Consider the following 15,184-nt stretch of genomic DNA (forward strand, 5'->3'; position numbering starts at 1 on the left):
ATACTATTTGTCCACATCAAATTCAATTTCACTCTAGATTCCACTGCTACAATTAGCAGCATGATGAACTGGAATAACACTTGAATCCCAGCAGTAGTATTTAAGAATAGTTAAGAGGGCAGTATTGAGACAATGATCATTTCTGATAAAGGAAATTCTCAAGAGAAAAACCCAAATGCTAATCCAAAATACCTAAGTTGTTCTTATAACTGGCAAAACAATTAGAGTTAAATATAAAAAACCCAACTGTTTAAAATAGAATAATACTGACTGAAAAGATAATGCACATTAAAAAAAATCAGATCCTTCACCATATTCCACAGCCTATAATAAATCTAGGGCACAGCTGAATACCATGAAAGATACAAAATTCCCCAAACACCACAAGCTGCTGCTATTTCCAAAAGATGAAAGTCCTGAGAAACAGAATGCCATTGTGAACCTACTTATTTGGAGTAGAACAACCCCCATGGCCTTCCTAAAAGACTTAGTAACTATGCTACACTTGCCCTTCCCTGAATCTTTGTCAAAGGACAGCTGGACAGATTCCTGAAAATGTTCTGGAATTCATCTATAATAATCACACCTCAGAGAAATACCTGAGATAGAAACTCTTCCTCTCCTCTGTGTTCTTCCAGTTCACTATCCTCACATTGCTCTATGATTTCTCTCCCCTGTCCAAACCCCCTGTCCAAACAAGAACTCTTGTTCTTCCTAACATCTCCAATTTTTCTAGAAATCTCTTTCCATGGTAAGCAGACTTCCATTCATCACAGGTACCCTGCATGCTGCCTTCCTTCAAACTTGGTCTTCACTGAGGATGTCCCTTCCCTGCAGGGCAACCGGGGAAGGGGAGGCTGCTCTTGTTCTTGGTGCCCTGTGCCCCTCCCTGAGATGGTTTTGTGCTCTTCCGGTTATTCACATTAACTTACTAATTGTTACTCCTCCGCTCCCTTGTGAAGCCCTCTTTTGGCATCCATGCCAATCAACTCTGCTTCATCAATGACTTTTGCTAGTCTCCCTGGTCACTATGTCCCATTTTTTGAAAAGCGTCCACCATTTTAGCACCTGGACATCTTGAGTCTTGATGCTTGACCTCAGTGTCCACGTGGAAGAGTCACCCCATGGTTAAATCTCTCAATTCCTCTACTATTTCTTTCCCACTACAACACCCTCTTCCCTAGCATCCCTCTGCATCGTGAAAACATCTTATATGACCCTCAACACTTAAATCATAACATAAAACATGTTGTCCAACAAATATAACTTCCTATTCTTTCAACCTGTTCAGTTATTCTAATCTTGCCTGTTTGCCATCACAGAGGCTCCTAGAGACCTTGAACTCTTTCTATATCTGTATCTTCTTATTTCCATATCTAGTGTAGTTGCCATAATACATCACTTCATTCACTCTCTCACAAATACCTTCAATTCGTTTTCCCTATTTTTCTTTTTCCGTATTCTCACTTTCCAGTTTTGGATCAAACTCCATATCGGTCCAAATAACTGTTTGCCTTGTTGGTGCTTATACCTTGGATGCTCAGCATTACTAGAGAATATTCCAATACATGTTGGTTACAAGAAAAAGTAATGGTAATGATTATCGACTGTACCTTCAATATGATCCACAGCTCTAAATGATCTAACTGATGCTAAAATGTTAGTTATGGGGGTACCTGGGTGGCTCAGTGGCTGAGCATCTGCCTTTAGCTCAGGTCATGATCCTGGGGTCCAGGGATTGAGTTCCACATCACAGAGTGCCTGCTTCTCCCTCTTCCTATGTGTCTCTGTCTCTCTGTGTGTGACTCTCATGAATAAATAATTTTTTAAAAAATCTTTAAAAAAGCATTAAGAAACAAATTTTTAGTTACTGGGATACAAACACCGCTTCCTCTTGTCCCAAGATTGTGTCCCTATTATTCTCCATGCTGAGAACCATCTCCTTTTAGGTCCCAGGTAGTGTCAGTTCCTCACAAGCCTGCTCCCCAATGATATCCTATATTATTCTGCATGTCCTTGGTTATATTCGTACTTTACATCTAACAAATAGGATTGCAGTTGCCTGTTTTCTTGTTTGTATGCCCTACTGGTTCTAAACTCTGTCAGAAGAGACTATATTGGTCTTGTTGAGCTTTCCATCTCCAGTTCATAGATCAGTATATAGCAAATAAGAGACCCCAGCTATTTATTAGATAAATGTGTAAGTGAATATATAAATACGTGATCAATGCATGAGTGTGTAGATGATTATGTTCATCAATACAACTTGTAGTTATTCTTATATCTACAAAATTTAACTCAATTCTGTAAAATATGTGGGAATATAAAATAGTTGATTTGAATTAAATCATATTAGAGAATTAAAAATAGCCAAAGTCAAATGTTAACTGGGACAAAGAACAGTTAGTAGAGGAGGAAAGATGGAGAACACTGCTGAATGACCCCCCAAAAAGAGGGGAAGTTCCAGAAAGTCAGTTGTGAAATATAATGTTTATGTATTCTAAAATGTATATTCTAAATTTTATTTATATATTGTAAATTATATATTTTAAATTATTTATATATACTAAAGTTGTTTGGTTTTTTTCCGGAAAAATGCACAACTTTCCTGTTAAAAGCTGTACATCTCTTTCTCTCTGGCTACATTGGCGATTCTCCAGTTAGTTCAATACTTTAAAGGCTGTAGCAGCATGCAAAAGAATTTCATTTCACTGTTTTTTGTTTTTTAAAAAAAAAAAGTTAAGAAAGGTCTCCAGGAGATGGTGAGTTTTACTGTTTTGTCTGGATAGAGGTTTGATTTGCTCTCGAATATTCCAGGGTGGAGAAACTAGGAGAAAGCACAGGATGCAGAGGTCTATTTGGTGTAATCTTTTCCCTCGTTCTCATCTTCACCATCAATGGAGAGAGCAGCATACTTCCTTGCAGAACTGAACTTGGAAGCTGGATTTTCTTCAGGTTTCTTTGGCTCAGGTGCAGATGGGGAGTCTTGATCCTTTTTGCCTTCTTTCCTATCCGGCTCCTTCCAGTGGTCTTTGTTCCCTCCATCTCCTGGACCACGGCTGGAGTTCCCACTGTGGCCTTTTGGGACACTCACCCCATTACTTTGTTTTCATCTGCTTGAGTGGAGATGCCTCTCCTTGCTGGTCCTTCCTCCGGGGGGCTGAGACGGGACTGCTTTCCCTCCACCCCTCGTGGGGGACTGTTGCTCCGTGTCCGAGCTCTGAGATCGGGCAGGAGGGTTAGAACTTCGCTTCACCTAAGCATTCTCCTTTGGTGGAGGAGCTGGCATTACCTTCAGAGGCTGTTCAGATTTGGGTGGCTTAGAAGTTGGAGAGTGACAGTCTTCCACCTTATTCGGTGTTTCATTTTCTAGAGACTTCTCACTCTCTCTCCTTCGTGCATCCTGGTCTTACTTCTGCCAGTTGTGGCCGAGGTCCCAGTCTGTGATGACTCACTTCCTGTCCTGGACTGTTCCCGTTCCTCTCTTCACTTCGCCAGCTTGGGTGTCTCTCTCGAGGCCGTCGCTCTAGTTTTGGCTCATCCAGCTGGTGCTGCAGCTTCTCCTGCTCCTTCTGCAGCCTCTCTTCTACTTCTCGCTCTCTAGCAGCTGTGTCAACAGGCTTTGCCCCTCCAAAGATAGAGGCCGCTCGACTGGACTGGGAGGTGCTAGCGGAGGAAATCATCTTCCTTAGGAGTACTCCGAGGCTTTAGATTCAGTTTGGGTCTTTGGGGGGGACCTCTATCATCACGCCTACAGTCATCCCGAGAGTAATCATCTCTGGAGCTCCAGGACCGATCGTCTCGCCTGTCGTATCCGTCTTCATAGTGGTCCCCGCCTCCTCTGTAATCGTCATCCCTTCGGTACCCACTACCAGATGCTCTTCTGCCACTGCCTATCCTGGAATCGTAGCCTCTGTCATAGTCTCGGCTGCCTCGGTCATCATAGCGATTCCGGCCTCCATATCGGTCCATATCTCGGCGAGGACCATCATGATACCCACCCCGATATCCATCACGGTATTGGTCTGAATGGTAACAGTCTCGATCCTTGTCTCCAAAGCTATCATCACCTCTCCTAGGTGGGTAGTCATCGAAGCTGTCTGTGGCCAGACGCGCCCTCCAGTCTGTGTCTGTTTTGTCAGAATCCCGATTTCTGTCTCGGCCAAAAGAACGATCATCCCTGTCTTTATCCTGTGCTTGATCAGCAACGTCCACTCGAATTCTCCTGTTACCTAGAGACTCTTCGTTGAGGCTCAGGGCACTGAGCAAAGAATCCAGGTCCTCAAACTCAGCGTAACCAAAACCTTTCCACCTCTCTGGATTGCTGGGTTCACGTGGTAAATGCACTGCACTGATATTCAATCCTCTAAAGAATTCCTCAATGGAATCTTCTGTGACATCATAGGGCAGGTTCCCTAGAAGAGCAGTATAGGGTGGCGATTTTGGAAGATGGCTCCGGGCGATATTGGGTTCCCGAGCAGCCCGTGGAGCAGTGGGCAGGATGGAACCGTCAGTTGGAGATGCTCTACACACGTCATCGTCATTACTGTGCCAAGTGGTTGAAACATCTCCTTCCAGGCCGTCTGTTTCATCAGCCCAACTGACTGGTTTGGGGACATAGGTGCTTCCTCCCCCAGGCCCTCCATCCTCAGCCAGAAAGTCTGTTAGGGAGATAGTTTTCCCCTTCTTATTCTTCTTTTTTGCTGAGGCCGCCATGTTGGGAGAGCGAGAGAGAACGCAAAGGACCCGGATGAGGCGATCACGTCTATACTAAAGTTCTTAATTTCCATGTAAAGTTTCCACATAACAAGGGGTTTGTGTATGTATGTGTGTGTTTATTATGACATTTAGTATTAGTTGCAATTTTCTTAGGAATCACATTGTTGTAAGAGTCAGAATACCCTGAGACAGAACCTTTCTGGAAATGTGGGTAAAGGTCTTACCTTTTCCAGACTCAAAGCTACCAACTGTAATTTAAGTGATGCCAATCCATTAAAGCCAATATATCATCCAGATAGATGATATAAATGACATCAAACAGCTTAACAAAATGGCATGCGACTTTGACTGAATTCCACAAATTTGGAATAGCTGTAAAAATGCCTGGCTCTATCTACTATCTTACAAGTAGACAGAAGATTCTAAACAAATGAGATAAATAGGTATGATAATTGATATGGAAGTCCCAAATTGTTAGGAAGAATTCTAACTAACTAGCCAGGATTTTCAGCAAAACCAAGCCAAACCAAAAGAAAACAAACAACATTAGAAACATATAATTTTCATATAATCATATAATTTTCATATATGAGAGGGAGATCATATAATTTTTCTATAGCTTCTTTTCTATATATAGTTTTATTTTCATGAAATCTCTTTGTCCTTTTATAGTGCTCATTTGTCAGGGTAAGAGAATTTTTTATATCTTTATCCTTTCCTAAATTTCAGCTTAACACATTTTTCTTATTCTGCATTTCTTAACGTCAATATTAAGTTTGAATCAGTGTTACATGAAAGCCACTCAGGGTGCTTTCACCTACTTTCTCATTCATGAACACAATACTGCAAGTCAGAACAACATGACTTTTAAAGAATTTTAAACTCTCCCTAAACATTTCAGTGATGAATAACTCTGGATTATGTAAAGATGGTCAAGCAGGGAGTGTTTAGGGGAAACAACCTATCTGAGAAGCTGAAAATTATGATTCCTAGACAAAAATAAAGTGCTTTATTCAGCTCTACACTCTGCAGGTCATAGTACCATGGTCTTCAATCAACTTTTAATAGGAAAATAAATGTTTCACTGGGCTCATTTTGGGGATACACGGGATTCCCAACCAATCTATACTATTACAAGTAAAGGTGGCATAAGAAAGGTTTGGAAGCAGGAACCACATGCTCTGATGTGGTAAATGCAAAGTCATCACTCTCTTTAGTGTTTTTTTTTTTTTAAGATTTTATTTATTTATTCATGGGAGACACAGAGAGAGAGGCAGAGACACAGGCAGAGGGAGAAGCAGGTTCCATGCAGGGAGCCTGATGCGGGACTCGATCCCGGGACTCTAGGATCACGCCCTGGGTCGAAGGCAGGTGCTAAACTGCTGAGCCAACCAGGGATCCCAGTCTTTAGTGTTTTTAAGAACACAAGAGCCTGGTGACATAGAAACTTTGACTACAAAAGTAAATTCACCCCTGGAACGTGTTACTTTACTGACATACAGATATAGAGTAAAATACTGTGGGGTAGTAACAGTATATTTGAGGTATCCTTAATTAGAATGCCAGAAAGTACTACGAAAAATGAAAAGGCACCACAGTAGTCTGAAAAACAAATTGGAGCTTGATAATTACTTTATTTTTCTATAAATTCAGGGCATGACAAATATCATAAAACATTCGGAGATTCTATGATGTGGGAGGAAAAACAGTGTCATTTAGCTATTTATTTTAGGTTAGATCCAAGAATCGCTACTGATTCTGAAAAAAAAGATGTAACTTTTCAAGATACTATATATTAAAGATACAGTGTTCAGTTTGCGAGTCTAATTTTAATCTTGAAAATCACTAATTTCTTTTTTTTAAGATTTTATTTATTTATTTATTTATTTATTTAAGAGAAAGTGAGTAAGCAAGAGAAAGAACATGAGTGGGGGGAGAGGCAAAGGAGGGGGGAAGGAGATTACCCGCACTGAGCAGAGAGCCAGGTTAAGGCTCCATTCTAGGACTCCAGGATCAATACCTGAGCAAAGGTATTGACTTAACCAGCTGAGCCACCGAGGCACCAGAAAATCACCAATTTCAAAGAACCTATCAGATAAATCTCTCAAAAACTGAGCACATATCCAATATGAAGGCGCAAGTCTTGTAGGTAGACTGTGAAATACAACCCTTTGGCTTCATAAATCCTTCGATCCAAAATATTCCAAATACAGAATGCCCACTGTTAATGCCTTCTTCAGTTAAGACCAAATTTCAAAGATCAGGTACGTCTGCTTTAAGCTTGTTTTTCTTTTTTTTTTTTTTTAAGATTTTATTTATTTATTCATGAAAGATAGAAAGAGAGAAAGGGAGGCCCAATGTGGGACTCAATTTCAGGCCTCGGGATCAGAACCTGAACCAAAGGCAGACACTCAACCCCTGAGCCCCTCAGGCGCCCCAAGCTTCTATTTTTCTTACTTTTATTTTGTTTGGATTTTGACTCAGTAACAAAATATAGAAAATTACCTTTTTTATGTTCACTCTAATGTACTGTATGTACTCAAGAACACTAGATGATGGGTAGTTCCTCAGATAATCAATGTATAACTGGCATCCAAGACCAACTCGTCTGTGTATGGCACATAACTCATGGAAAGATTTCTAGAAGATCCTTGTAAAATGAAACCTTATTTGACTAAAGTAATCCTTCACCCTATGTTGGGGCATTTATTTCCAAGAGCGAGCATTTCTTCCTTTAAATTCTGAAATTCTGGTCATTTCCTTCTTTTCATTTTTATTTTGGAACATAGTAATATACATGTACACGGTGTACTTCTCCAGACAAGCAATAAGACGCTGGTAATGAGAAAGTGTTTCTAATATTCTCCACTCACGCATATCCCTGCATATACATCCATTCAGGGGTGTGTCAACATGTCACAAGGGGATAACTTGCTCCTTGGCTCTCATTTTATTATAGCTGATACAGCAGTGAAACACAGCTAGAGAGATTTAGCACTACCTGTCCTTACCAGCCCTCTGCTGCCTCAACTTCCTTCCTGTGCACAGGGACCAGTATCCACACGCGTGGCAGGCTAAACCCTCCTCAGAGCATCTGGGGGTACATGGACCAGCCAGAGACAGTAAGCCAGGAACAGAGGTACAGCCAGGGAAAGCTCCTAATTCCTCTTGAGTATTCTGGCCTGACAAATCTGTACAAGTCATCAAGACTTGGTACAGAGATGTAACAAGGAAGAAGTAAAGAGGACCTCCACTCTCACCCAAACATAACTGAACAGTACTGGAAAACAGGGCAAGTCAGTGGACAAATACCAAGAACAAGACATAGACCTATGGTTTTCTTATTGGAAACTACAAATTCAACAACAACAAACATGATGTGTTCTAATACTTTCCCAAATAAGTGTAGGGGTAGTAGTAGGTGTTATTACATAATAAATACTTAGAATGCTAAATATTTTATCCTCACAACAAACCCGTGAAGTAGATACTTCCATTATTCCTAGTTTGTCCTTGAAAAATTAGAAACCTAATTTTTTAGGTTTCTAATTTTATTTTATTTTATTTTATTTTATTTTTTTTTTTTTTAGGTTTCTAATTTTAATTAACTTTCCCATGGTCACTGCGCTCATAAATGGTGAAGGCAAGAAGGATGCACATTCAACCTGTCTGCCTCTTAACCACTTACTACTTTGCTGTGGGCCACCACAAACATACTGTCATTTCATTCTCAATGTTTCTTTGTCTGCCCGCTTAGTGCCTGGATGCCCCATTTGTCATCATTCAATATTCAAGGGATAACTGTCCTTGTCTCTAAGTAAAACTGTCCTGAAGGTTAAGTGTCATTCTTATTACCTGCTTTCCCTTTACCAAGCTGTGTCCATTTGCCCCTTCCATTTTTTTTCTCCACCCTACGCACTTCCCTCTTTTCCTGTTCATTGTTTTCCCCTTCATCTGCTTATTCTCCTTTCTCCTTCCCCCCTTATTCCACTGTCATCTCGCTTATTCTCATTTCCTTGACCTCTCACTGTTACACTTTTCCCTACACACACACACACTTATGCACACACATGCACACATTTTAGAGGTCCTTACTATTAATTACCACCATTATAAGCAAACAGAAAGTAAATACTGAAGCCATGGTCTGGGAGAAAATATTTATTTTACAATGCATATATCTAACAAATGACTTAGAGTATTTGTCTAGAATATAGAAAGAGAGAGACAAACCATAAGAGATTCAATCATAGGAAACAAAATTAAGGTCACTGGAAGGGACCGGGTGGGAGGACGGGGTAACTGGGTAATGAACATTAAGAAAAGCATGGAATTGAACACCAATAAAAAATAAATTTATTATTAAAAAAATAATAATAATAAAAGGAAAGCATGTGATGTAATGAGCACTGGGTATTATATAAGACCAATGAATCACTAACTCTACCTCTGAAACCAACAACAGGTTATATCTTAGTTAATTTAATTTAAATAAAATTTTAAAAATAGAATATATGCAGAATATATAAGTTAAAGAAAAACTGAATAAATTTTTAAATGGGCAAAGCATAAAATACCTATGTGTTCAATAAATATATTAGAAGGTAAATAATATCACTACTTACTCATCAGTGAAATATAAGTTAAAACCATAGTGAGATACCACCACACATTCACCAGAATGGATAAAATGAGAAAGACAGAGAATATCAAGTGTTGGTGAGGATGCAGAGCAAATGGAACTCCCAAACATTGCTAGTGGAAGATTAAAATAGTATATCACTTTGAAAAAATTGTTCATGTTAACAAAAATAAAAATGTTTACGTATGACTCAGAAATTCCACTCCTAGGAATACAAGAGAAATATGTCCACAAAAAGACTTATATACAAAAGCACATAGCAATATTATTCACAATAGCTACATGCAAGAAACATCTCAAATGTCCATCAACAAGACAGCATGGAAAAATAAATCATGGTATACTCATAAAGTGGAACAGTGCACTACAATAAAAAAGAACAAACTATTGATACATACACCAACATGGATAAACATCAAAAAAACACTGCAAGTGAAAGGACAAGCCAAACGCAAAGATCACACTATACAAACCCATTTATATGATGTCCAAGAAGGGGCCAAACTAATCTTCAGTGATAGGAGGTAGGAAACTGCAACATTACTACATCGGTGTATAAATATATAAAAATTTATCAAGATGTATATTTAAGATTTACATATTTTACTGCCTGTGAATAGTCTCTTAATAAAAAGTTTTTAAAAAGTAAATGGAGAGAAAACTATCTAGCAGAGAAATATGAAAAGCGATGACCTTCCAAATTACTTCTTTACCAAGGTCACAGCATCTCAAGCCCATTAAAAGGTGTCCCTCTTACTTCACTGAGAGTCAATATATAGCTGTGAAGCCTGTGACTGTACCCCATATGGAAAACTCATAGATACATTCAAGGTTTTCAGGATCTTAGGTCTGATAGTCCTGTTTTGTCATCTTTTAAAGTTATCTAAAGGTTGAGAAATCACAGTGTACACAAGCTAACACCTCAGGCATACCTAAAGAGAGTTTTTAAATGGCATACATTTGAATGTATTCATATTGCCTAGTACCCCCCCCCCAAAAAAAGTAGAATTGTGGAATTGTTCATTTAAAGAAACCCTCTCAAACTCAGTCCCTTGACCCAGGTACTTCATAGGGAAGCTAATAGCACCATCCCTAACACTCATCTCTTCAGGCCCAAGTTCCCTTCAGAAACGAGTTACTCTTGGGGCCACACTGTATCTTTCTAAAGAGGTGGCATAAGTCTCTAGACGCACTGTGTGATACCAGACAGAGCAGGTGTCTGGTGTGTTGATACACCAGAATAAAGAGTGCAAAATAATCATGTTAAGAAAGTAAGAAAAAGAAATCCAAAGGATATGGAAAGCCTCCTTTGCCATCAAAGATTTCCAGTTACCAATGTCTCAGCATAGGTTGACAGTGGGACCTGGGGGGCATGCTCACTTTTAACAATGGGGAACTGAAACAACAGAGCCAAAATAGTCTCAATTCCTCATGAGCCCTTTCTGGGAAGATAGCTGGGGTTTTGATTAACTGAAATGACTACAGAATATAACGCCTAACTTTACCTTTTGCTTCCTTTCTAAAGCTTAGATATTCCAGAAAAGTACACACCTGATTTTTATATTTCTCAAACACTCAATTCACAAATAATTTTTGCTTCAGAAGGTAATAACTATTCCTTTAATACATTCTTAGTTTATGTTTCTTATTGGTCACTCTTGTCCATGGATTCTCCTGGCTGCCTTCAGGCATAGACAACTTTCCCTGGTTTCACCTCTCTACAAGACATATTTTTTTTTTCTCCAAAATAATGAGTATTTTACAAATGGTAAGCACCATTTCACTTACACTTGATTCTTAAATTCTTACTAGGAAGGAAAAAAACTCTAAACCAAGAAGTACTACCATACAGACGATTCTGAACCTATAAGTTCTTTGGCATTTAGGGGCTAATTGTTTTTAGCAACACATTAAACTTTAATTGAGTTTGTCTTTTGCCTGAGAAATTTTAATTATACACATTACCACATAGAGATATATTAGATATACTGCATCATATTCTTTTAATAGCAGATGATATAATATAAGGTTTGAATGAGAAATCATGGCCAGCCATCAATTTTTTTGAGATACCAAAGTTAATCGAATACATCGCAGGCTTAAGTTAATTTTAATTTTAATTATAAATAATCTTTTCTTATTCAAATGTAGAAAAAGCAGGACAATGATTCTAAGATAAACCTGATGTGCAGCAAAGAGTTAACATCAGGCCTGTGACTGTTATCTTTAGAAAAGCTGTAAAGGTGGGCCCTAGCTGGCATCTAGAAACTTGGATTCCAAGAGGGTACCCACCAGTCCCTAAATGGTAAAAGTGTTCACTGTGCCTAAACTGGTTCTGCCAAAAAATCTGGTTTATGCTGAATGACTGCTTTCCTTCTGGGAATCTGAAATTTAGCCACATGCTAGCTAGAGGGTGCCTCAGTGACCAGCCTCCAGTAAAAATTCTGGGCACTGAGTCTGTTTTTTATTTTGCGGGGTTTTTAAAATTGTGCCAAGAACATTTAGCACGAGATCTACCCTAGTGATAAATTTTTAAGCATGCAACACAGTATTGTCCATTATAGGGATAATGTTGGACAGTAGGTCTCTAGAAAGGATTCATTTTGCATAGTTCTAACTAAATACCCATTGAATAGCAATTTCCCATTTCCCGTACCCCAGCCCCTGGCAAACCAAATTACTTCTTTACCAAGTCTACTGTTTCTATGAGTTGCATTATTTTAGATTCCTCATGTAAGCACTGAGTCCTTCATAGGTTTCTCTGCTAGAAGGCTTCTCTGGTGATACATTTCACATGTGCTGTCACAGCTCATTTCTAGAGGAATTAAGTGCATCCTGTTTGACTGGGAATAGAGACTCTCAGAAGCTTGTGTCTGGATTCCTCTCGATTTTGCCCCATGTGCCTTTTTCTTTGCTGATTTTGCTTTGTATACTTTTGCTGTACTAAACCTCACCATGAATATGACTATTTCCTGAGTTCTGGAAGATCATCTAGCAAATTATGGAAACTAGGGATGGTCTTGGTGACCTCTGACACCCCTGATATCTGGGAATCCTGCCCTCTACACAGATGAACAGTAGTGGTGTTGATCCCAAAGAAAGGGGAAATCAGTTTTTTGAAACAGTGTTTTTCAAAGAATGTTCAGGTCAAGCTGCCATATAAAATTCCCAAATGCTTTAGTGTGTTTGATGAATAGGAATACACTCTTCTTTAGATATATAGTTCATCAAAAACTAAAACCAATACCCAAAACAACTAAACAAATATTTCTTCTTTCCATTGCTTCAAAGTAAGAATTTGCTATATTCTTATCTAATAGTAATTTCTTTATACCTTTTAATAACACAGCCCTGTTGAGCTGATCTGTAAAAATTCAAACAACTAAGTTCAATATCTTAAAGAACAGTTAATGGGAAAATTTCTCCTGATCACAACTTTTCTAACAACTTTTAGGAAAATCCAGAAGTATCTTCTCTAGACATGCCTTAAATTTGACAGAGAATGGGGAAGAATCACACTTGTCACATAACAAATTGTTTTTTGTTCTTGTAATCTTAGCAAATACTCTATAGAGTTTTTCCAAGTATGGGCCACTGGCATCCTCCTTACTCTTCTATTCAAGCTTCTTAAAAATGCAGCTGAACAAAACAGCAAATAAGGGATGCGGCCATTATCCATACTTTCTTTCACAATTTTTTTTTTAACCTGGTGATGTTGCTTTTAAAGGGTAAAAACTTTACTGGTAAAGAGCAGAGAGAGAACAAAAACGTAAATACTCTGCAAAGTTGGAGATATAAATGTAATTGCATGATGAAGATGGTGACTATGTGTGATCCTTCCATATGTACTAATCCTAAATAAAACCACCTCACGCTGGGATCTGAAACAGTATTCTGGTAACACCTTGAAATGCCAAAGGCCAAATTACTAGGCTCATGAATATAAGTGCATATTTCTTTTGATTCTAATTACAGGACAATCTATTCTTGATTTCAAATTGGTTTTGCATCAGTGAACATTGCCTACTGTTTCCAGATATGTACGTCTATGTGCTAATTTGTCCATTAGTTCTCATTTGTTAAGAATATTTTTATTAAATCACATATGACCAATATTAATTTTCCAAGTCGAAGTCCCCTTTCCTAGACACTTATGATCATTCACCAATACCTTTCCAATCCTCTGTGTAAAACAATTTGACTAAAACGGCTTCCCCTGCAGAGACAGAGACATTACCTGAGGAAAAAATCACCCTTCTTTCTTGTGACTCTAGAAACCCCATTTTCCTTCCACTCAAATCAAGCAATGAGCCGCAAAATCTCAAAATACCAAAGAAAACAATCACCATCCAAAATACAAGATGGGAAAACGTGGCCCAAAGGCACTCACCCACTGGAGTCTGCAGAAGTGATAGCAATCAGTGGTAGAATCTTCAGGGGAAGGCTGGTTGGTCTTGGAATGTTCTCTGATTCACTTTTCAAGTCTGCTTGTTCCAACTGTCTGAAGGCAAGAGGGGGGAGCTGAACATTGCGGCAAGAAAGTCTCCGGACTAGATAGGGTTCCATTCCTCGGAAAGGGTCTTCCTCTTCATTACTGGAATGCAGGGTTTCTTCAGAGGCCTAATGCAAGAGTTGAAAAAAGTACAGTTCTCAAGAAAAGTCCCAGCACTGATCAAATACATAATAGCTGTACACTTTTGGAGAAAGAAATTAAGAGAAAAGTATACATGAAAAATGCTAACTATGAAGCAACAACACTAACAGAACGATATTTGGTGCAAAGATTAGAATAACTGAAATCTAGATTTATTTTTAAAACAGTAAATTTGTTCACCAGTATATTTAGATATGGCTCAGTTGTTACAGTTAACTGACATCTCAAATAATTTTAGAATCTATGAGCTTTGTGTGTGAATTCTATAAAAATCAAGGGCAAATCAAAATATTTCTCTACTTCTATAAAGCGATTTACAAAAAATTCACATATATATCTCGACATACGACATACCTATATACCTACATGCTTATGAAGAGCAAGGAAGAGAATGAGTCCTATTCTTTTTCTCCAAACTCAGGACCATATTTGTAACACATTTTCATGTTATGTGTTACTTGGATGAATATTCTGTGCAAACCTTTATAGTAAGATTTTGTGGAATTAAAAAAAAAAAAGGACATGAAAAGGGAAGCTGAACACCCAGTAGAGTTGTTAAAATCATAGCTGAGTTTTGCAAATTAGATCTTTATTATCCACAGGCAAAGGCAAATCAACTCTAAAATAAAGTAGAAAATTTAGTATTTTGATCCTAATTGGAAAAAAACATACTGTTACATGAGCACTTTTTATTTCCCAGAGGTTGGACAGTCTATTCTAACAATGCTTATATGCATGGCCTCAGAACGATTGTCTTCAAATGTTACCAGGTTAACATGCTGGGTTTTAGTCTTTGTGTTGCCACTTAGTTGTGTTCTTGGAGTGTTGCTTAATCTCCCTGAGTTTTTCTGTTGTTGTTGCTGTTGTTTTTATTAGAAACATAATAAACTGCATTCCTCATTACCTGCAATGTGATAATCATAAATAACAATCTTGTTTCCTTCTGAGTTTTACAGGTAAAGAAACTAGCCAAGGGAGGCAAAGTACTTTTCCCCAAAATTAGCTCGTCCATTATAAGTTAAAAACTGACTTTGAAGAGCTCATACCTAGTTTAGAATTTCTATTGTACTCCTTATTATACTGTCTTTGGACAAGTAAGGTTGGTTCTCCATTTGAACACTGAGGGTAATAATTTTTATTATTATTATCTCAAGGTTATTGTCTGGAAC

At 38.4% G+C, this 15,184-nt stretch overlaps 1 protein-coding gene and 1 pseudogene across 23 annotated transcripts in view; both read right to left on the reverse strand.

Moving 5' to 3' along the window:
- Positions 1 to 15,184, reverse strand: part of PDE4D (phosphodiesterase 4D) — a 1,410,178-nt gene that overhangs the window by 897,259 nt on the left and 497,735 nt on the right. For all 23 annotated transcript variants that reach the window (XM_072749980.1, XM_072749970.1, XM_072749992.1 and 20 more), the window contains one exon: positions 13,752 to 13,981. In XM_072749980.1, the coding sequence (XP_072606081.1) occupies positions 13,752 to 13,981 (230 nt within the window). The remainder of the gene's footprint in view (positions 1 to 13,751; positions 13,982 to 15,184) is intronic.
- On the reverse strand, positions 2,713 to 4,759 carry LOC112935331 (eukaryotic translation initiation factor 4B pseudogene; annotated as a pseudogene).

This window comes from Vulpes vulpes, chromosome 2, assembly GCF_048418805.1.
Source record: "Vulpes vulpes isolate BD-2025 chromosome 2, VulVul3, whole genome shotgun sequence".
NCBI lineage: Eukaryota > Metazoa > Chordata > Mammalia > Carnivora > Canidae > Vulpes > Vulpes vulpes.